This window comes from Lolium rigidum, chromosome 2 (assembly GCF_022539505.1).
Source record: "Lolium rigidum isolate FL_2022 chromosome 2, APGP_CSIRO_Lrig_0.1, whole genome shotgun sequence".
Taxonomy (NCBI): Eukaryota; Viridiplantae; Streptophyta; class Magnoliopsida; order Poales; family Poaceae; genus Lolium; species Lolium rigidum.
The window spans coordinates 46,997,519-47,020,665 of NC_061509.1; the positions used below are offsets into that span (position 1 = coordinate 46,997,519).

Genomic DNA, 23,147 nt, shown 5'->3' on the forward strand with positions numbered 1-23,147 from the left:
AAGGAAGGTGGAGTCCACATGGGACTCCACCTCCATGGCCGGCCAACCCTAGTGGGGGAGGAGTCCAAAGTGGACTCCCCCTTAGGGGGCCGGCCACCCCCCCTATGGAAGGTGGAATTCCCACCTCTAGTGGGAGGGAAGGTTTCCCACCATATGGAAGGTTTTGGGTTCGGGTCTTATTCGAAGACTTGTAGTCCAACACTTGGGGCTTCCACCTATATATAGAGGGCCAAGGGGAGGGGCCGGCCACACAAAAGCCATAGCTTGGCCGCACCCCTATAGTGGCCGGCCACCCCTCTCCCCAAACCCTAGCGCCCCGCTCCTCCACCATATCCCGCACGCTTAGCGAAGCTCCGCCGGATTTCTCCACCGCCACCGACACCACGCCGTCGTGCTGTCGGATTCAAGAGGAGCTACTACTTCCGCTGCCCGCCGGAACGGGGAGGTGGACGTCGTCTTCATCAACAACCGAACGTGTGACCGAGTACGGAGGTGCTGCCCGTTCGTGGCGCCGGAACCGATCGTGATCAAGATCTTCTACGCGCTTTTGCAAGCGGCAAGTGAACGTCTACCGCAGCAACAAGAGCCTCCTCTTGTAGGCTTTGGAATCTCTTCAAGGGTGAGTCTCGATAATCCCCTCGTTGCTACCGTCTTCTAGATTGCATCTTGGCTTGGATTGCGTGTTCGCCGTAGGAAAATTTTTGTTTTCTATGCTACGTTATCCTACATAAGCCGCCGCCGGTGTCCCTCAAGCCGGGGGCGTTACGCGGGAAGGATGCGGACGGCAGCTCCTCAGGCGGCGCGCAGCCATTGGTGCTGCACACCGGGCCTGCCACCATGACGGTCCAAGACAAACCTTCCGGCCTCTTAGGCCGAATCGTTGAGCTCAAACGTGGAGGCCAGGACTTGGGGCCTCTCCTTCCTTACGCCCAGCGCTGGAACGCTGCGGACATCTCCGCAGCTACCCGCGGCATAGGGAAGGACCGCCTTCCGGCGCCAGATCCTGCCGGCCCTCGCTCAACCGAAGAACACTTCACGCGCCTCAAGCGCGCTGTGAAGGAGTTCGACAGCGCGTGGTACGACGCCACCGCCAACGTAGTGGTAAGTTTTATCAACTTTTCTTGTAAATTTTCTTGATGCCGGTTTTCCTCTTTGCCGGATCTTGTCTATCCTCCCAGTCCCCGAGTTTTGGGTTTAGAGTGCAACTCTGAGCGCGAAACTTCCTTTTTAAAGAATTTGCGGAACCGGCATCTATCTCTTAGCGCAAAACTCTTTCTTTAAAGATGCCGCAAACTCCCAGTCCCCGAGTTTTGGGTTGAGAGCCCGCTCTTAGCGCAAAACTCACTAGACATGCACGGAACCGGCATCACCAGTCCCCGGGTTTCGGGTTAAAAACCTTTGTGCTTCACTAACGTCACTTCCTTAAACAGAGCACGGCCGACGCCCGGAAAGCCCTCTTTGAGGAGCTTCTATGGGAGCACCGGAGCCTTGCTGAGGCACACAGCAAGTGCCTAGGTAATTTCTCGCAGCTCCGACATCTTTTCACCGGAATGTTTTTCTTTTCTTTGTGACTTACAAGTTTTGTGTACAACAGCTGTTCCGGAAGCCTCCATTGAGGCCCTCAAGGAGCAGGTTGCCAAGCTCCAAGGTACAACTTCTATCCGGTTGACTTGCTTCTCCCTTGCCTTTGTGTTTTGCTAATATCTTCTCTTCCGGTTCTTAGCTGAGAAGGAGCAGCTCATCCGGGATCACCAGGAGGCCTTGGACGCCCAAAGGGACATCTCCAGAGAGCTCAAGGACCAGGCTATGCAGGCCGCAGTCCGGTACGCGGAGGAGCTGAAGGCCGCCGAAGCTGCCGCGGAGGCCGAGGCTAAATGAGGCGCTAGAGGATGCCGGCAATACCAATGTGGTGTTGCGGGCAGAAGCTGGAGGAGAGCGCCAAGGCGCTAAAAGCAGCCGAGGGCAAAGCCGCCAAAGCGCACAAGGCTGCCGCGGAGGAGGCCAGGAAAGCCCAGAAAGCAGCCGAGAGCGAGGTTGCGCGGCTGAAAGCGGAACAGAAGGAGTACGACCTTCTGGTCACGCGGACTGACGCGCTTGCCCTCCGTAAGTTTCTTTTTCTTTCTTTTCCGGTTTCTGCTTAAAAGCTTGCCTGTTCCGGTATCATATACTTAGCTGTTGTGTGTCTCGCAGAGCTCTTTCCGGACTCCCAGGCCCATGCCGCGAAGAAGGTTGCGGAGCATCGGGCCAAGCAGGCCGGCGCCAACTTGGGTGCACCTTGGGATCCCTACGATTACTTGGTTGCCCTGAGCGCGCGGTTCTCCCACATGCGCTCAGTGGATCGGAACCTTTCCGACATCCCTGAAGTAGCCTCCCAACTTTTCAAGACCCTCTGGCCTGGTGAAGCGGTGTCGGATACCTTCTCTTTGATCAGCGACCGGCTAAAGGGTGGCTGCAGAAGGATCCGGGAGTGGCGGTGCTCTCGCTGCCCGTGCCGGAGCGGACTCCGCGCTGCGCATTGCCTCGCTCCCCGGTATCCGGAGCTGGACTCGGATGCCTTCATCGGCGTGCGTGAAGGTGCTCCTACTGATGTGGATCCGGTTCTCACCGCTAAGCGGCAGGACCGCGCGTACCACATCGCGGAGTACGCCGACATGCGCACCTTCATCCCCCTCCGAGAAGATGTCAAAGATTATCTGAGCGAGGAGGAGGAGGATGAAGGCGAAGACGTGCCACCGCCAACTCCCGATGCCGGCGCCACTCCCCGGAAGCTCTCGCTGCCTGATTATCTACTTTGAGGCATAACCTCGCTATGATGTTTGGCCCTGCGTGGCTTAAGACAATATTCTGTTAAATTCTGCCCCGGTATGCCGGGGCTTATGATGTAAAACTTTAAATCTGCTCATGGTTGACGTACAACATTTTGTGCCGGTAAGCTATACCGGTAGCTAATTATCTTAAGTTGCCTTAACATTTTTGCATTTGGTTCTGCTTTTATCCTGCACTTGCAAAGATTCCCAAATTGTTTCTGCATCCAATTCGATGCACACTTGGTTCTTTTGCCTTGGCTCTGCCTGCCTTCTCTGGGCGTTCTTTGGCGTATGAGCACAAGGTTCTTTCACCAAATAAGCATTTTCTTGAACTTAGAAATAATTCGAAATTTTGCAAAAAACCGGAATAACCGGGGTTAGTCAAATTTTTCCGGATTGTTCTTTCCCGGTTCCTCTCTCCACAGTTCATGTGCTTATCCCCTACCGGTTTATCTTGCTTGCCATGAAGCCAAGTTATGGACAACAGCGAGTCGAAGACTCCGGTAGGGTTTAGCACACTACTAAACCGGAAAGAAAAAACGTTCAATAAGCAACCAGTAGACAGAAAAAATAGACATGTTTCATGCAATTCAATAAGGGTAGTCCCCGAGACTCATTCGAGGTTCCGACATCTTTTATTCATAGCAATCAAGGTACAAAAAAGAAACTCTTACAGCACCACTTCAAGAGTAGAAGGGACGCAACAACGCTACATTCCATGGGCGTTTGGTCTCCTCTCCTGACTTGTCCGCCTTTCCTTTCTTCCATTCCTGCGCATCAATTAAGTAATATGCATCATTGTGGAGAGCCTTGCTCACAATGAAAGGTCCTTCCCATGGAGGGGACAGCTTGTGCCTGCCTTCAGTGCGCTGCACCAGGCGTAAAACCAGGTCTCCTTCTCGGAATACCCTCGGGTTTACCTTCCGGCTATGATAGCGTCGGAGGTTCTGCTGGTAAATGGCTGTTCTTGCCAAAGCTAGCTCTCTTGCTTCTTCTAGCAAGTCTACATCATTTTCTCTAGCCTCTTTTACCTCTTCTTCGGTATAGAGCTGCACCCTTGGTGAATCATGGAGAATGTCGGTTGGTATGACCGCTTCTGCTCCATAAACCATGAAGAATGGTGTGTATCCGGTAGACCGGTTCGGAGTTGTTCTTAGACTCCACAGCACTGATGGTAGCTCATCGATCCAACATCCCGGCGACTTTTCCATTGCATCAATGAGTCTTGGTTTGATACCGGAAAGTACCAACGCATTTGTCCTTTCAACTTGACCATTGCCTTGCGGGTGCGCCACTGAGCACAAATCCAGCCGGATGTTTTTGCTTTCACAGAACCGCTTGAATTCTCCTTGGGCAAAGTTCGTGCCATTGTCAGTTATGATACTGTGTGGGTATCCATATCGCAGGATTACATCTTTCAGGAATTTTACTGCTGTGTGGCCATCACACTTTGCGATAGGCTTCACCTCCAGCCACTTGGTGAATTTATCCACCATTACTAAGATGTGGGTCATGTTTCCCCTCGCGGTTTTGAACGGTCCAACCATGTCCAAACACCACACAGCGAAAGGCCAAGTTAGCGGTATGGTTTTCAAGCCGGATGCTGGGGTATGGTTTTGCTTAGCGTACCTCTGGCAGCCATTGCATTTCCTTACCAAATCCTCAGCATTGTCTAAGGCTGTGGGCCAGTAGAACCCATGCCGGAACACCTTTGCTACCAAAGCCCTCGAAGAGGCATGGTGCCCGCATTCTCCTCGATGAATTTCCTCAAGCATTTCTCTTCCTTCTTCCGGCTCCACACACCTTTGGAGGACACCGGTAACACTTCTCTTGTACACCTCGCCATTGATGATGGTGTAAGCTTTGGACCTTCTCTGTATCCTTCTTGATTCATTTTCGTCAACCGGCAAGGTGCCGTTGATCAGGAATTCCTTAATAGGTTTAACCCAAGATGGTGTCTCTCTGACCACAAACACCGGCATGTCTATGTCCATGCTGTCCACAAGCATTGCCTCTTCCGGCATGGGCGTCGCAGTCCCCGAGTTTACCGGTACAGTCCCCGAGTTTGCCGGAGTAGTCCCCGAGTTTGCCGGAGTAGTCCCCGGGTTTCCTTCGTCGATCTCCATTGGCACCACATGTGATTCCGGTACAAAAATTGATTCCGACTCCGGACTTGGTTTGATTGATGGAACCCTCAAGTGCGCCAGAGCTATTCCGGGAGGAATTTCTTGCCTGGACGAACCTAGCTTGGACAAAGTATCTGCGGCCTCGTTTTCTGCGCGCGGCACATGGTGAAATTCACACCCTCGAAGAAGCCGGCAATCTTTTGCACATGGAACCGGTATGAGGCCATGTTGGCATCTTTTGCGTCCCAATCTCCGGAACACTGTTGCACTACAAGATCTGAGTCACCATAGCAAATGATTCTGAGTGCCCCGATTTCTTTTGCAACCTTGAGCCCTGTTGGCGTCAGAAACCCACCGGCGGGCAGCGACTGGCCAACACGGTAGAGCCGGGAACGACTAGGGCTGCGGCTGGCCCCAGTCCCTCAGAGCGACGGCCCGCAAAGCCTCCTGGTCGCGCGCCGATGCCTGGGTCGCAAGGGCGTGCCACCCGACCTATACCTGGTCGGGAAGGTGTGGATGATGCCTCGCTTAGCTTCCTGCAGGGCACACACGTACACGTTAAATACGAGCCTCGATCGGCTCTCAGGTTGTCCTGTAAATCGGCTCAGGGAGCCGATTCACCCATGATTCGTCCAAGGTGGCCGAATGTATGGTGGTCCTGCTTGATCAACATAAAGCGTATGAGATCCACGACGATCTAGGGTTTTCACCGCATAATCGGATCATCCTACTCACGATTGGGCCTCGCGCTCACACACGGTAAACGTAAGCCAGCCCTAGACAAGGCCTAAAAACCAACACTAGGTTGATCCTCGGAACGTCCCGTCTAGGGGCAGCAAACTACACCCTGCATGCCGCTGGATCCTCCAACCCTTTGTAAGGCCTAACTATTGCAGATATTAAACTAATCCTTGACGAATCAAGGATCGACCATAACGGATCAGATCTACTAAACACAGATCAAGCGGGGTGCCGCCCCTGCACCCATGATGAGGCACAAGGACGGCTAGACGCGCAAGGGTTGCACTACGCGAGCATATGATGCTAAGAACGATGCTAACCCTAACGCGTCTATGATAACTACGTTGCTCGCCATCAAAAACGCTTCAAGTACGAGCAACGCATGAACAACTAGGCAGGCTTGTGCTGCCTAGATCGCGAGATGCGATCTAGGCAGCATGATGCTTACCGGAGGAACCCTCGAGACGAAGGAGTTGGCGATGCGCCGAGATTGGTTTGTGTTGAACGTTGGTTGTTGTTTATTCCATAAACCCTAGGTACATATTTATAGTCCAGGGGACTTTCTAATGTGGGCGTGCACTAAACCGTGCACGAGATAAACTCTAATTTCTAAACTAAGATGCGATCTAATATGTTACAGATACACGGGCGGTTCAGCCCAACTTGGTAAACCAGGCCGATTCACGTATTTCCTTCCATGTATAATCTTCACGTCCATCTTGATCGCGGCCCACCTCTGACTTGGTCAAATTCTGGTGATAACACATGCCCCCCTGGTTTTGGAAATGACATTTCCAAAATCATTACGCTTTTCTCTCGTAGGGTCATGTTGTGGCAGAGCAGAACCGTCGCAGAGTCCTTCATCATAATAACTTGCCTTCTCAACTTCTCCGCACGATTTGACAGTCCTGGCACTACTTCCTCGGAAACTGCTGTGGCATTGAATTTCCACTATATCCCCTTTATTTATCTGCCACGAACAGTTCTCTTCTGCATCTCCTTTGCATTAGCACTCCAAAAGCCCTCCTGCGCCACCATGTCCTCTTCCTCCTCTGCTTCATCGGATCTTTCCACCCAGTCCTCTTCGTCTCGCGAGCCGACGCCGGAGCCGAACCCGGCGGAGGTTCACGCGGCCAACATCCGCCGCGCCATTGCGGCCGGGGAGGAGTCGGACCATGACTTCTCCATCTGGTCCGAGGACGACCAATCCTCAACGGACGGGGAAAGCGTCCTCCGCTTCCTCGCTAACGGGGAACCGGAGGAGGAGAGCGATGACGATCGCTTCTCCTGGGACGACTTCACCTCCTCCGAGGGGGTGAAGGAGGAGGAAGAGGAGGAGGAGGACGACGACGACAGCCTCCTCCGACGAGCCGCCGGCCAAGCGGTTCTGCCCTTGGCCGGGCAACCTTAGCGACTTCGACAGCGACGAGGACGACGCTGAAGAAGATGAAGACAACGAGGGCCCGGTCGGCGGCCATTGGAGCGACGACGAGCCCGCCGGGAGCAGCGCCGACGGTAGTGACGACGGTGACGACGAGGGCAGTGATGGCCCGTAGATGGGACCTCTAGAATAGGGCCAGCAGTAGTAGATGGGGCAATGCATCCCCTAGTATTTCCTCTTGAGAGCAATCAGCTCTTTATGTAAGAAATCTCGCCTATTAATGAAGAACTTTTCCCCAATTTGATTTTGCCGATTTCTTCTGAGTTCAATTGAGCCGATTCCCTCTTCTACTGACCTTGCCGATTCGTCCCCTTTGCTAATGCGTGATGAGCCGATAGCACCGCATCGGTCCTTCGAAATTTGCCCTTCCTTTCTCCAACCGATGATTTTCTAAATCCGGCGGAAAATGCAGGATCTTCAGGAAAACCTTTGAACTTTTCCAACCAAACCCAATAATCCTCTTCAGTACTCATCATTTGTGAAGAAAGTTGCAATAAAGGATCAGCCGATGGTATCCCAATCGGCTTTTTAAACAGAGTAAAACAGAGTATCCACCAGGCCTGCTGCCCCCCGAGCCTTACTCGAGGCGAGACTGTCAGAGAGAATGTGCCAAAGCCGATCCCCTTTCTTCCTTTGGCGGATCTAATGCAATCCATCCTTGACCTGATCTGCACGTCCAGGCTGCTCTTGGCATTTTCCTTGAAGAGCGGATCCGAGCCCTTGAACTACTCCATTAACCCTCTGATCGTAACAGTTATTCCTCTTGAGTCGATGTCTGCTGCATCGGCTGTGCTCAAAATTCTTCGAATTTTTTAGGCCGATTTGAGTATCGGCCCCCATATTTGATAGTGTCACCTCATACCCTCATGTTTTACCCATCTAGGTGCCCCCCGAGCCGATTCTGTCAAGAATTGATGGTATCGGCTCTTCGAGTAGCCCTCGTTGGGCCAAACGTTGATCCCGTGCAAAATGGATGGTGAGGATAATTTTGGCCGATTGCTCGGAATCGGCCTCCATGTTGCTTGCTCGGTGAAGGTTTTGTAATATCCCTTCATCGGTTTCGGAGGGCCGATCGCAAGGATCGGCCTCGCCATGTTGCTTATTGACGTAGTCTTGCTACTCGTCCATGTTGGCGGATAAAACCAGCCCAATCTCTGACTTTAGCATGTTGGTGCGCTTGCTGTTGTCCGCCTCGGGTGCGTCGTGTGGTCGTGGAGCTCCCCACCTTGCCGGACGAACGAGCACCATGTTTGTGCCAGCCGATGTTTCATCATCGGCTTTCCTTTGCTTGGGGCGCCACACTTTTCTTTGCGGTAGCCCCTCCTCATCCAGGGTCCTCTGGACTTTCGCAGCCAGATCAGGCCGCGCCTTCCTCAGCGTATGCAAGTACATCCTTTCAGCTTCCTCCAGACCGCGCAATCGCTGAACCCTGCGTTTTTGAGAATGGCTGAGTCCGTCAGGGCACCACCTTGGACGGTGGTACCTGTCTTCTTGTCCCTCGTCTTCCGAATCCTCGAGATCTGCCCGGCGAGGGGACTCGGCCGCGTTTGCTCGTGGTGGGAGAGGCCCTAAACGCTCGAATACGGATACGTTGGCTGCCTCCTTCTTCTTCCGGTTGCATTTCGGCGCTTGCCGATTGTTGGCAATCGGCTCATTCCCGAATCCCGAGCAATATCCGAAGAAGGGGCAGTCCCGATGCTCGGCGTTGTCATCTTGCTCCCCTGGCTTTTCCGTGGCAAGGTGCTCGTGCTCCTCCTCGTTGTGATCGTGCCGACGATATCTTCTGGCTCCTCCAGCCAGACGGTCTCTCTCATCGTCGTCGCCGTGTTGCCGGCGTTGGTCGTACTGACTCACATACTTGTTGAGGAGGTGATCGAGAGGGGTCGTTGATATCTTATGTTCTTCACTTCCCCCTCCGTGACGTAGCGCTTGCCATCTTGACGGAGCCGATCGCATGGAGCGGCCCCTCTCGCGTCCTTGCTCCGAGAGCAGCCTGTCCTCATCCCCGTCCTTCTCGGAGCGGTGTCCAAGCTCTACCATGCCGATGTTGGCTGAGAAATCAGGCCGGCACCCTCCGAGGTGGGCGAACTCCACCATGTTGACGGCGGGGAAGGGGTGTGTGTCGACCTTCATGGCATACTCGGTTAAAAATTAGTCGCCCATTTTCTATCGCCCCCGGATCCGTTGACGCCACACCCTGCAGTCGTTGGTGGTATGGGAGTACGTGTTATGCCATTTGCGGTATGGCTTTCCGTTCAGCCTCCGCACCGTAGGAATTTTGTGGCCTTCGGGTACCTTTATGTGCTTCTCCGTGAGTAATAGATCGAAAATCTGCTCCGTTTTAGTCACGTCGAAGTCGAACCCTCTTGGAGGCCCCGGTGGCTTCACCCATTTGCGAGTGTTATCGGGCCTGCCGCTCGAGTCCACTCAGCCACCGCAACCTCTTGCTCTCCCGTAGCGCCTTCATCTTCGCCTGCGTCAACCATGGTAACCACGCGTTTGAATTTGTCCTGGTAGACATCCGGGTGGCGCTGTTCATACGCCGACAGCCTTCGCACCATGTGTGCTAATGAAGGGTAGTCTCGCTTGGGAGGCCACGTCCTTGATCGATGATGATAGACCCACCACCGCCAACTCGACCGCTTCTTTTCGCTTACGTGAACCGAATAGCATCGGTTCCTCGACGGTCCCGAAGCGCTGGATGTATTCCCGACACCGTTTCCCCGCGCTTCGTCGTACTTGTGCTAGATCGGCAATGCCAGCCTCGGAAGCCTCCGAGTGATATTGCTCATGGAACCGTTCTTCCAGCTGCTTCCAAGTCCGGACTGAGTTCGGTGGCAGCGACGTGTACCAACCGAAAGCCGATCCCGTGAGGGACCGTGAGAAGTACCTCACGCGCAGCTCGTCCGACGCCGAGATCATGCCCGGCTGCGCCAAATATCGGCTCACATGCTCGATGGAGCTGGAACCATCCGATCCGCCGAACTTTGTGAAGTCCGGGAGCCGATATTTGGGTGGTAGCGGGATCAATTCGTACTCGTTGGGGTACGGCTTGGTATAGCCGATCGCCTTTCTTTTCGGCATCATGCCGAACCGATCTTTCGAGGATCGTACAAATCTGATCCGCGGTGATGGCTGAAGGTGCCGAACCCTGAAGGTTCGTCGGAGAGGCGTACTTAACCAGCCATGCTTGTTTTTCTGGTTCTGAGCCAACTGCAGGAGCTGGGCTCGGGAGTTTTGTCGGAGTGGCGTATTTAGCTAGCCACGTTTGCTTCTCGTGGTCTGCCTCCGACGCTCCTCCTCGTTGCCCCGGAAGTCCTCGCTATAGCAACCTCGGTTCGAGGGTGCCCGTGTGCTGCGATGCCGGCACGTATGCACATGCGTATCCGTGCGGGATCTCCTTGGGCGCGTCCTGTAGGAACTGGTAGTCGCTGGGGTCGCCACCAATCTTGTAGACGACAAAAGCCGATGAGTTCGGCGCCTCGGGCGCTGCCAACGCGAATGGCAGCGGGGGACGGGAATGGAGCAGCGCTTCCCCTTGGTGAGTCCCTAGGGCTGGTCCTGAAGCGCTGAATGTATTCGGACACCGTTTCTCACGATTGGTCCCACCGGGCGTGCCAGAATGTGTTGGCGTCAGAAACCCACCGGCGGGCAGCGACTGGCCAACACGGTAGAGCCGGGAACGACTAGGGCTGCGGCTGGCCCCAGTCCCTCAGAGCGACGGCCCGCAAAGCCTCCTCGGTCGCGCGCCGATGCTTCGGGTCGCAAGGGCGTGCCACCTGACCTATACCTGGTCGGGAAGGTGTGGATGATGCCTCGCTTAGCTTCCCGCAGGGCACACACGTACACGTTAAATACGAGCCTCGATCGGCTCTCGAGTTGTCCTGTCAGAATCGGCTCGTGGAGCCGATTCACCCATGATTCGTCCAAGGTGGCCGAATGTATGGTGGTCCTGCTTGATCAACATAAAGCGTATGAGATCCACGACGATCTAGGGTTTTCACCGCATAATCGGATCATCCTACTCACGATTGGGCCTCGCGCTCACACACGGTAAACGTAAGCCAGCCCTAGACAAGGCCTAAAAACCAACACTAGGTTGATCCTCGGAACGTCCTCGTCTAGGGGCAGCAAACTACACCCTGCATGCCGTCGGATCCTCCAACCCTTTGTAAGGCCTAACTATTGCAGATATTAAACTAATCCTTGACGAATCAAGGATCGACCATAACGGATCAGATCTACTAAACACGAGATCAAGCGGGGTGCCGCCCTGCACCCATGATGAGGCACAAGGACGGCTAGACGCGCAAGGGTTGCACTACGCGAGCATATGATGCTAAGAACGATGCTAACCCTAACGCGTCTATGATAACTACGTTGCTCGCCATCAAAAACGCTTCGAGTACGAGCAACGCATGAACAACTAGGCAGGCTTGTGCTGCCTAGATCGCGAGATGCGATCTAGGCAGCATGATGCTTACCGGAGGAACCCTCGAGACGAAGGAGTTGGCGATGCGCCGAGATTGGTTTGTGTTGAACGTTGGTTGTTGTTTATTCCATAAACCCTAGGTACATATTTATAGTCCAGGGGACTTTCTAATGTGGGCGTGCACTAAACCGTGCACGAGATAAACTCTAATTTCTAAACTAAGATGCGATCTAATATGTTACAGATACACGGGCGGTTCAGCCCAACTTGGTAAACCAGGCCGATTCACGTATTTCCTTCCATGTATAATCTTCACGTCCATCTTGATCGCGGCCCACCTCTGACTTGGTCAAATTCTGGTGATAACAAGCCCATGTATCAGAGCTTCGTACTCAGCGACATTGTTTGATGCCTTGAAGTGCACTTGTAGAACATACCGGAGGTGGTCTCCCTTTGGCGAGGTGAGTACTACACCGGCACCTAGGCCCTCCTTGAGCTTGGATCCGTCAAAATGCATCTTCCAGTACTCTATCTTGTGTTCTGGCGGCTTGTATTGTATCTCCGCCCAATCGACCAAGAAATCAGCTAAAGCTTGCGATTTTATGGCGTCTCTTCTTTCATATACCGGCACATACGGTGACAGCTGAATCGCCCATTTTGCAATCCTGCCGCTGGCATCCTTGTTACCCATGATATCGGAGATGGGTGCCTCGCTCACCACCTTCATGGGATGCTCCTCGAAGTAATGCTTGAGCTTTGTGGCGGCCATAAACACGCCATAAGTCATTTTTTGGAAGTGTGGGTAGTTTTGTTTTGATGAGGAGAGCACCTCGCTCGGGTAGTATACCGGCCTCTGGACGGTTTTTCCTTCCTCTTCTCTTTCCACCACAACCACAACACTAACCACCCGGTTCGTTGCCGCTATATAAAGCAACATAGGTTCTCTTTCCAAGGGTGAGGCCAAAATAGGAGCCGTTACGAGCATGTTTTTCAATTCTTTAAACGCTGCGTCTGCCTGCGTGGTCCAGACGAAAGTATCCGATTTTCTCATCAAAGCATAGAGTGGCAAGGCTTTTTCTCCTAGCCTGCTTATGAACCGGCTCAGCGATGCCAAGCTTCCGGTAAATTTTTGCACATCTTTCAGTTCTCGTGGGATAGACATTCTTTCTATTGCCCGGATTTTTACCGGATTAACCTCAATGCCCCGGCTTGACACAAGGAAGCCAAGCAGCTTGCCGGCAGGGACACCAAAGGTGCATTTTGCCGGATTGAGTTTCATCCGGAACCGCCTTAGGCTATCGAATGTTTGCCGGATGTCATTGATTAAGGTATCTTTTGCTTTAGTTTTTATCACAATATCATCCACATAAACTTGCACATTTTTTCCGATTTGATCAAACAGGCATTTTTGCATACAGCGCTGGTACGTTGCACCAGCGTTGCGCAAACCAAAAGGCATAGTAACATAGCAATAAGCCCCGTGCGGGGTAATGAACGCAGTTTTTATTTGATCTTCTTTTTTCAGGGGAATTTGGTGGAAGCCGGAATAGGCATCCAGGAAAGACAACAGCTCACACCCAGCAGTAGAATCAATCACTTGATCGATTCGGGGCAAAGGGAAAGGGTCTCTTGGGCAAGCTTTGTTGAGGTTGGTGTAGTCGATGCACATGCGCCACACTTTGGCGAGCTTTGCCTCCAAGTTCTCATCTTTTTTCTTTTCGACCAGCACCGGATTGGCCAGCCACTCTGTGTGCGTGACCTCCACGATGAAACCGGCTACCAGTAGCTTTGTTACTTCTTCTCCAACGATCTTTCTCCTATCTTCAGCGAACCGGCGCAAAGGTTGCCGCACCGGCTTAGCATCCTTCCGGACATTGAGAGAGTGCTCAGCCAGCTCCCTCGGAACCCCTACCAAGTCATCAGTAGACCAGGCAAAGATGTTCCGATTCTCACGGAGGAAGCTGACGAGCGCGCTTTCCTATGCTTGGCTGAGGCCGGCACCGATACGGACGGTGCGCTCTGGGTAAGCCGGATCCAGCACAATGTTCTTTGTCTCATTTGACGGCTTGAATGTCGGTGAGTCCAAGCTTCCACTCATTGCCGCTAAGCTCAACTTTGAGGACTGAGCCAGCGCAACAGCAGTTTGCATTCTATTTTTCTCCTCCGCGATCACCAGCGATTCCGCTAGGTTCGATCCGGCAGACGCTGTTTCCATTGAGACTTTGTAGTTTCCCACCACAGTTAGTGGTCCACGAGGTGCCGGCATCTTCATTTTGAGATAGGCCGTGTGGGTTGATGCCATGAAAGCTGCCAAAGCCGGTCTCCCCAGCAAAGCATGGTAGGGACTATCTAAGTCCACTACCTCAAACTCAAGGTTCTCAACACGACAATTGTCGCGTCCTCCGAATGACACATCCACCCGAACTTTTCCTATCGGGGCGCAAGACAAACCGGGAACAATCCCATGGAAAGTTGTGTGAGTTGGCTGCAGCATGTTTTCTGTTATGCCGAGCGTACGCATGGTGTGCTTGTACATGATGTTTATGCTTGCTACCATTGTCTATCGGCACCTTGCTGAATTTTACTCGAGTTTCCGGCCCCTTCATGATTGGGTCCACAACGAGAGCGTATCCACCCGGATTCGGCATGACCTTGGGGTGATCCTTGAACGACCAGGTGATTTCCTGATCAGACCACAGCATGTATTTTGGAATTGCCGGCATCACGGCGTTCACTTCCATGGAACGGCGATGCACGCTTTGCCTGTCCATTGGCTCCGTGACAAAGACAACCATGCACAAGTGTGGGTCTTCATAAACATTCCGGCCTAAAGGTGCCGGTGGAGGTGGCTGGTCATTGTTTTGCTCCACCCGGTTGACTGCTGCCGATACTCGCTTGCTGTTTGGCTGCACCGGTAAGGCGTTTGCTCCGGTGAGCGGTGGTGGAGGTGGTAATTGTTGTTGTTGCTGCATGGGGCCCCCTGGCGCCTGCGCATCTTTTACCGCTCCCCTTTGCATCAAGAACTTGGTCCAAGAACAATCCTTCGTCAAGTGGTTCGACGGGTGATCCGGATTCGGCGTGTGCCACCGGCAAGGTTGGTCCATGGCGGCTTCCATGGTGTATTTCACGGGTTCCTGCCGGTTCTTTCTACGGCCCCGGGGTTTCTTTTCTACCCACTTGCTTCTTAGGACCCGCCCACGGCTGCGATCCGGTTTTTTGTCTCTGACTGCCGCTGGCGTCAGAATTTTCTTGCACGGCAGCAACTTGCTGTGATGCATATTTTCGATCCGGGAAATCTTCCCTCCTTTTATTGTTCCGGTTATCCCGGTATTGCTGCTGATGCGGATTCGACTGCTCCGGCTCAGCTTGCACTGCTGGCTGCATTGGGTCTCCCAATGCATAGCTGTCTGCCACACGTATCATCTCTGCTAGAGTTGTGGGCATGCTTCTCTGCAGTCTTTGCCACAAAGGCGATCCTCTCCGGCATCCTTGACTGAACCAAGCTATAGCTTGTGCCTCAATCACTCCTTCACATGTGTTTCTCATTGAGTTCCACCGGGTGAGATAATCCCGGTCTGGTTCTCCTGCACGCTGTTGGCACAGGGCAAGCTGCTGGGGCCGGTTTGGCCTCTTGTAGGTACTGCTGAAGTTGTTCACAAACGCTTCCTCAAAGTCCAACCATCCGTTAATACTTCCTGCCGGCAAGTTGTTTAGCCAGATCCTCGCAGGACCCACAAGGTAGGACGGTATGATTCTTACCGCCCAGCGCCGGTTTACTCCACCACCAGCCACATAAACAGCTGTGACATAATCTGTCGGCCGGTCTTCCGGCTTGGTCGTACCATCGTATGTTCTTGTGTCTCGGGGCAACCTGGAAATTGCGCACCGGTGGTTCTTCTCTCATGATCCGAGGGCCAAAGCACCTTGGACCAGGAGGTCCTTCACATTCAACTATCGCGAGATAGACGTACTCTGTCCAGCCTCGTGCCTCGCATCCCGGTGCGGCAAACATCTTTCCCCTAGGCGTTCTCCCAAAGGGTTCCGGTGGACTCTTGTTCGTCCCGCCTCGGAATCCGATTCATCATATTCTTCCAGTTCCGCGGCCCTTGCCTGCCGGTACCCTGGTGGTGGCATCTCTTCATCCACGCACGCCACTCTTGCGGCTTGATAATTTTGCCCGGTTTCATATCTACCGGCATGATTGTTTCCGGCATAGCCTCCCTTGGCATAGCCCCGATCTGCCCCTTGGCTTTTTCTACCGGCATCATGTTGCCCGGCTTTTTGTTTTCCGGCAAGAACTGGGTCATACACAGTCATCTGCCGTGCGTTCTTTTCCTTTCTTTTGTCCGGGTGAGGGGCGATGCCTGCCCTACAGGACTTGCTTCCGGCATTCTTTGTTGAACGCGCGGACTTTGAGGCCACTGCCTCGTTCAGCTTAGCCGATTGCTCGGCATTTTGCTGCTCAATCACTTTCAACGGCTCTTGTACACGTTCTTGCTTGCTTTGCCAACTCGTCACCGGAAAGAGATTCACATAATGCTACTTGCAGCTTTAGCGGCTTTTATAGTTTTATCCGGACTCATCGTACTTAGGCTTTTCTATGATGCTCACGGATACGAGATGCACTCTTGCCAGGCAAGAACTTCTTTGCGCAAATCCTGATCTAGATTGCGAGCCTTAAGCCGGTTTTCCGGCATCCTAGCAGCATGAGCACTAAGCTGAAGCAAAGCCATGGGCAGCGTTGTACTCACGTAGGGTTAGGTTCAGCTCGCGCTGCGCCCGGATGATGTCGGCACCGCCGGTAGCGAGGGCCTTGCGTGTGGCTTCCGGCTCCTCCCGAGCCTTTGCCGGGTCGATGTTCCGCGCGATGGGCGTGGCCGGCGTGTTCATCGCCGCTTGAAGAGGTGTTGCCGGTGGTGCCGATGATGCTCCCGCGACGCCGGCGTCACGCTCCGGCGGCGGTTTTGCTGCGCGGGTCGATGCCGCATGCTCGGCTCCTTCCTCCACGGCTCCCTTGCCGGTGTTGACCGCACCAGCCATCATGACCTCCACGCTGCCGGCGGCGCGGCCAGCACACAGCCATCTTGGCGGATCCGGCGCCACCAGCACCGGCGAGAGGCGCTGGCGCACAGGGACGGTGCCGAGGTAGATGCGGATGCTGCCGAACTCGATGGTGCGGCCGTTCTGTGGAAACTTGCCGCCGTTGGCGAAGCAGCCAGCATTATCGTTGATGAAGTCCATGTTGTAGATGCGTTCCACGAGCGCGGACACCGTGCGCTCGCCGTTGGTGTCGAGGATGCCCGCCCGAATATGAACTCCAGCAAGCGCCACTTCATGCCCCACGGTGGGCGCCAAGCTGTCGTCGTGGTGAACGAGCGGATGCCATGGGATGGCTTATCTTGGGGCCGAATGGACGCTAGAGGATTCGGGGGAGGGTTTGTGACTAGATGGACGAACTTCCGGATGCTTTCCTCAAGAACTTGGCCAAGGCCAGGGGTAGAAGAAGAAAGACACAAGGACGAACTCGCTCTAGATCACCATGTTCATTGATCTCCGGACGAGGTTACGGAGTTGTTCTCTCTACTCGTGGATCGCGCGTATGAAAGAGGCTGCTCCCTCTCCTTATATAGGGGAGAGGGTGGCTTACGAACAAGAAACCCTAATGGGATCTTTGACTAGACAAACTACTTTACAAAGATACTTTATAAAGCTACTTTAATCATAGATGACGCCGGGGTCTTCTTTATACATGGAGGCTGACGTCTTCAGGCTTCTTTGACCGTCATCCTCCTCTTTGTCTTCTAGTCTTCGTTTAAAGCTACTTTGCTTAGCTCATCCTTGTCCTTTAGCTCCTGACGGAATCTTTGACCGAGTCAGCAGGCATGTTCTTCCTTCCGGTGCGCCGGTATCTTTCCTTCCTGGTTCCGGTATACCCCTCTTGAGGATACCGGCTTAGCTTTACTTAGCCAACTCTATTTTCTTATCCCGGCTTGATTATTAAACCGGTATCTTGAAGGGTGAGACCATCCGGTATGACATATCTTTGGCATACCGGGGGTCATCCCCCCAACAGTTTGATTGGGTGCACACTGCACACCACCTGAAATAAGAAGGAACTGGACGCATGGAGTATCCAAACTCAATGCATATTTGATTATTGCTAAAAGTGGCAACATGAAGAATTTAGTGCTAAAAATGTTTTTTTTTGTCTCAATCTACCATGTATTGAAATTACACAGCAAAATTCAATCTACACGGTGAGAATCAAAAGAGAAAAAGATGAGCAGCAGAAGAGTACTTATGAAGGGAAAATAAACAAGAATCATCATTGATATGTTTTTTTTTGTTTTCTCTTGATGTATATCTTAGTTTGGTTCACTTTTCGGGAAATCCAATTCGGGCCAGAATTTGATTTTAGATTTTTTACATTTTTAAATTTATTTTGAAGCATTTTTTATAGTAGGTTCATGTGTAACATTCTTTTAGATTTCTTCAATCCTGGCCGAGTCGAGCTTTCGGGCAACTCAGTAGAGCCCATCCTAAAAGGAAAGCAAAACATGCCTATTCCATATTTAATAAAAGTATAAATAATTTTTTTGGGATAAAACGATGAAGTATTATACTTCTTCGTTCCATAAAAGATCTAGGAGTATAAGTTTAGTTTTATCTATCTATCTACTTAAATGTTAAGAGCAACTATGTTGGGCTTTTAAGTCTTTGGGCCGGGCTTGAGGCAGTTAACTAAAGCCTGACCCAGCCCGGACTTCGGGCTGCCCATGCCCAGGCGCAAGGGTCTGATTCGTTCTCTCTCTCTCTCCATCTCGCCACGCTCCCTCTCCGTGTCTTCCCCAACTACGGCGACGGAGGCGGCGACCGAGCTCCAGCTTCTACCAAGGTGAGTCTCCTCCACGAATTCCCCCCGACTCTCTTCATCAGCCCGGGACACCGCTGTCGTCGCTTCTCGCCGCCTGCCGCCAGTCCGACCGCTAGGGTTAGGTCGGGGGAAGGAGATGAACGGGGCTGAGACAGAGAGCGCGATTGGGGTGTTAATTCGCGACAGAGTGGTAGAGGGCTCACCCCTGCTCTAGGCATCGATTGGAGCTGTTCGGTCGTTGCAGCAGCCGTAGGCCTCAGAGAGATATTAATACATAGTTAGAATGGTGAAACCAGGGGCGGAGCTGAAAATGAAGCAAGCGGGATGCTAACTTATAACAAGCGACGAATTTTGTATAGGTTGTAAAATGTCCACTACCGTAAAATGCGCTACCCCTCAGAAAAATGCTAATGGATAATTGAAAATAGACAAATTGCCATGATAAATTGCTCCATGTCTAACAGATAAAATGGTGCATATTGTCATGTCTCCGTGTTGCACTGCAATTTGGATAATATGTCCCCATCTTACTGAGTGATAGAATCATGAAACAGATTCTAATTGGAATAAAAATTCACTCTGTAGATCACAAATTTATTCATCTGAGGATGTGGAGTAGAGGTTGAGCAGCTGATCGACGGTGACGCCAGAGGCGCAGCCAGGGCGCCGTTGATAATTGTTGTCGCTTAGGTGTCGTGACTCGTGAGGCCTGCAGATCTAGGACTAGGTTTACGGGGAGACAGAGAAGAAGAGCGAGGCACACAGCGACCGGCAGCAACAATGTGTGATGATGTGTGATCCTGCCAGTATTTTGTGTTGGGGCAATAACTTCATTCATTGCGTCCATGGTACGCATGCGCTGCACCAGAGCTGGACTACCAATACGGTAATACCTGCTCATGTCTGCAGCTCAGCTGTACCGGTGCTACAGCCCGGGTAGCATCGGGTCTAGTTCCGCCCCTGGGCGAACCCAAATTTTCCTTACGGAAAACATAGGAACTGGTAGCTCTCACTTTGCAGGTTTCAGTACGTAATATTTGAGTTTGACTAGTGTAGTGGCCGAACGGGTAGCTTGTGTGAGGGTAGCATGAAATGTTTCTTCAGACGAAGTATGTTCCTTGCTACAAGACATTGTTTTGTAGTACTTGGGAAAGCGCTGGTAGTTTGTCACAGGGTTCCATCTTTGTTATGTTTTCTAGGGTCTTTGATAGCAATGGACGAGTCTGCCAGATTAGCATACTTTCCTGCTAATAGTTCTTAGTGTAATTCTGCTGACCCACAACTCCACAAGGCGCTGATAGGAAACCTGTAGTTCTTTCACTTATAAGCAACCTGTAGTACATCCATGGCCCTTCCCTAGAAAATCCGGTGATTACTCTCTTCCATACCTTCCAGAGGATGTACATGCGTAAAATTCTTTATCTTGTTAGTTGCCGGGTTTCAAAGTCTGATGGATGCATATTTGCATGATCCAAAGTAACTTCAATTCGAGGCATAAATCTGTAATTTAAAAAGGGGGATTGTCTTGTTGGAGGCATGCTTTTACCTTTTGTTTATACCTTTTCTCAATAAAAAGGGGGATTGTCTTGTACTTTACTCAATTCAAAATCTGCTAGATACCTTAGGATGTGTAATGTTTTCTACATCATGTTCACTGGAAAACAGAGCTTTAATGGTATTTTATCTATCCTGAATGATTTTGTCCACTTTCTCTTAGCAGTTTTAAGGCAAACACATGTCCAGGGCACGCAATGCTCTAGTTGTCACTGGTCTGGTGATCTTTGCTGGTTCTGGCCTAGCATTTCCCTTCTATTTTGTGTAAGTGAATTATTTGTTCGTCTTTCTTGTAACTAGTGCCCAAGTGTTGTGTGTTAATCTTTCTTTGTGTACCCTTTTTGTCCCCAGGAAATCAAAGAACAAACCTATTATTGATTCATCGAAGCCTCTGCCACCGCAGGCTACTTTCCGGGGACCCTATGTGAATACTGGTTCACGCGACATAGGGCCTGATCATACCGAGTACCCCAAGAAATGATATCCCCTCTTGTTTTTTCTGTTCTTTTTGCCATGGATAGAAAACAAGTGGAATGCTGATTTATTAGTCAGATTATTATCGGCTTATGGTGTTGGGCTGGATGGATGATGGAATTGCAGTACTAGATTGGTTTCAGTTTCAGGTGATATATGCAGAATGCATCAATATGTAGCCCCTCGTGGGTTGTAAGCATTTTGATCGTTTCTTGTGCTCTAGTGGCCATTCCTTCCGCCGCACTATGCCTTTTTTACGCAATAAAATGTTTTGAGTGTACGTCACTAAAGCTGTCATGTAAACATTCAAAATGTGCTTACTAAACGCAAATTATACCAACTAGGAGTTTCAGTACTTGGGTTGTTATATTTAGGCTTTTGGAAATTTCAATCCGTGGCAGTGGTTTTGCCCACCTAATTCTTCTTTCTTGCTCTTACGTATCGATGTGCCTACCCCATGGTCCAGCTCACAGCAATTCAAGGGCTCTGCGATTATCTTCTCCAGGTACGAGAAGCATAGATACATCTGCTTCATCAATACATGTTGTGGACAGGACAGCTTCTCTGTGAACCAAAATTTAGCTTAAATTGGGCGTTGCGGCGCAAAGCCTTGAGTTGAGTACTATGCGTCAGTTCGTAATCTTCAGCTGTGGAGAACAAATGTCAGTTAACCAATGTTCAGATGATGATAGATGTGGTCTGTGGCCAATTTGACTGGGTGATGAGAAAATACTCTGATCTCTTTCACACGCTGTATACATACATTGCCACCTAGCTACCGGTTGAGGGGAAAAAATATTGTCGCGAAGAGCCCAAGAGAATCTAGATAGACCGCCTCCTGCTGCCACTCATACAACAGCCATAGCTCGGACAGAAGATTAAAAAAAACGGTTTGCGCATGTTTCCGCCTTTTCTTTCACTGAATCTGAGGACAGAGCATCTGAAAAAAAAAGAATCTGAGGACAGAGGCGAGTAGCATGAGGTACTTGCTGTGAAGTTCTGTCTTCCAAAACAGTGAGCTACAACGTGGTACAAATGCATTGTTACTATGGCATTTTAACCGAAGCTAATTGTTTACAGTTCAGTATAAGTCGTGAACTGATTGGAAATAATGCTATGTTGTATATCTTCCATCTAAAGTATGAAATTATGTGTGCATCAGTTTTTGTTTCCTTTTCACAAGTCTAACAGTTAAATTCGTGACCACATGATTGTCATGCATACATCACTTCTGTCACAATCTTCATAGTTGCGTATAACCCATGATGCTAACAGCACATATAAGTTGTTCTATATGCCTTCCCAATTAAGCAATCTTGCTTGCTATTTACCTGCATCTGAGCTTCATATGCCAACTGTTTTGCAATGATCTGATGTTGACTTCACTGATTGCTAAATCTGTTAGGGCATATAACCATATTTATTCTGCAGCAGTGTCTTCTCAACATCCTGATGCACCACACAACATGCGTGCTTCACTTCTTACTCTCTTGCAGAATTTAGCTCCACGGAACAATGCGTGTAAGACTGACACGAGGAACCGGATTCCGCAGCAGGGCACCCTCCCTATCAAGTGCAGCTTCCATTGTAAGGAAAGAAAAAGGCTTCAGTCAGTCTTTAGACCTGAATCTTTTGCTCCACTTTGTGAGGAGCTGCTCTATATCTGCATCCATTCTTGTTCCTCTACCTCCCCACACTAACATATGAGCAAGATCTGTAATCGATGATCCATCTACCTCATGCACTGCTTTGAAACCCATCCTTGTGTAGAACTTAACAAGCTGAGAAAAAAAAGGCAGCAATTAAAAATTCCAAATGAATATTTTCCTCAATTTAACACACTATTTAGAAAAAAATAGAATGTTAAATTTGGTTTCCGTCACACTAAGCAAAGGTCCATTGTAAACAATGATTCCTGTCTTTTTCGACCTCTCATTTGTTGATCCACACGAACAGGTTTGTGTCTAACTCATATAGAAATAGAAAATACAAATGTAAATATGGGTGTTTCCCCAGCTTATTGAGCCACAACACTATGTTTTCTTTTCTGAGAGGACCACGACACTATGCTAATCGACACAGTAGCGTGAGACGCATACCTTGGCGTGGTAGAGCGGCGAATCGTTGATTGCGAGCAGCTCGGCGCGCACGCAGCCGGCGTCGAAGCCGTGGCGCACGGCGACGGCGCCGAGGAAGAGGCCGAGGCCGAAGAGCGGGCGGTCGGGGACCGAGAGCGTGGCGCGCGACATGCGCATGGAGTCCAGGTGCAGCAGGGAGCCCCCGGGCCAAGGCAGGACGGCGCCCTCGGCGCGGCCCAGCTCCATGCCCGCCGCCGCCGCCGCCTCCTTCTCGGGCCCGGCGCGGGTCGCCGTGACACGGAAGAAGGGGCCGAGCGTGCGCACGCTGACGTGCAGGCCCTGCGCGCGCGACGCCGCCATGATGTCGGCCATTGTTGGGAGGATATGAGTGGGACTGCCTGGCGTGGGCGGCGCGGCCATGGGCGGAGAGGAGGTGCTTCCGCAGCAGCAGGAGGCGGGAGTGGAGGGAGGCTGGGCACGTGTTGAGGAGGATAACTGTCTCGCGGCATTCGTGCGTCGTCCTCTCTTGAGGGCATCTCCACACGCGCGACGCATTTCGGACGTCGAAACGGACGCGTTGTGTCCGTTTGCGTCGGCCGAAATGGTCGAAATCGTCCGGG

At 51.6% G+C, this 23,147-nt stretch overlaps 2 protein-coding genes across 3 annotated transcripts; one reads left to right on the plus strand and one right to left on the minus strand.

The window, feature by feature from the left end:
* The first annotated feature begins 18,339 nt into the window (after positions 1-18,339).
* LOC124686358 lies at positions 18,340-20,734 on the plus strand. 2 transcript variants are annotated; one of them, XM_047220323.1, is made up of 3 exons: positions 18,340-18,442; positions 20,139-20,239; positions 20,327-20,734. In XM_047220323.1, the coding sequence occupies exons 2-3, from the start codon at positions 20,157-20,159 to the stop codon at positions 20,454-20,456; spliced, it is 213 nt and encodes a 70-aa protein (XP_047076279.1). In that variant the 5' UTR covers positions 18,340-18,442; positions 20,139-20,156; the 3' UTR covers positions 20,457-20,734. The 2 variants fall into 2 exon arrangements, with proteins under 2 accessions (XP_047076279.1, XP_047076278.1); XM_047220322.1 differs by having other exon boundaries at positions 18,341-18,442; positions 20,142-20,239.
* A 1,325-nt stretch (positions 20,735-22,059) lies between these two features.
* Positions 22,060-22,947, minus strand: LOC124689666. The gene is made up of 2 exons (XM_047223156.1): positions 22,549-22,947; positions 22,060-22,230 (listed from the first exon to the last, which is right to left on the minus strand). The coding sequence occupies exons 1-2, from the start codon at positions 22,945-22,947 to the stop codon at positions 22,060-22,062; spliced, it is 570 nt and encodes a 189-aa protein (XP_047079112.1).
* Positions 22,948-23,147: the final 200 nt, after the last annotated feature.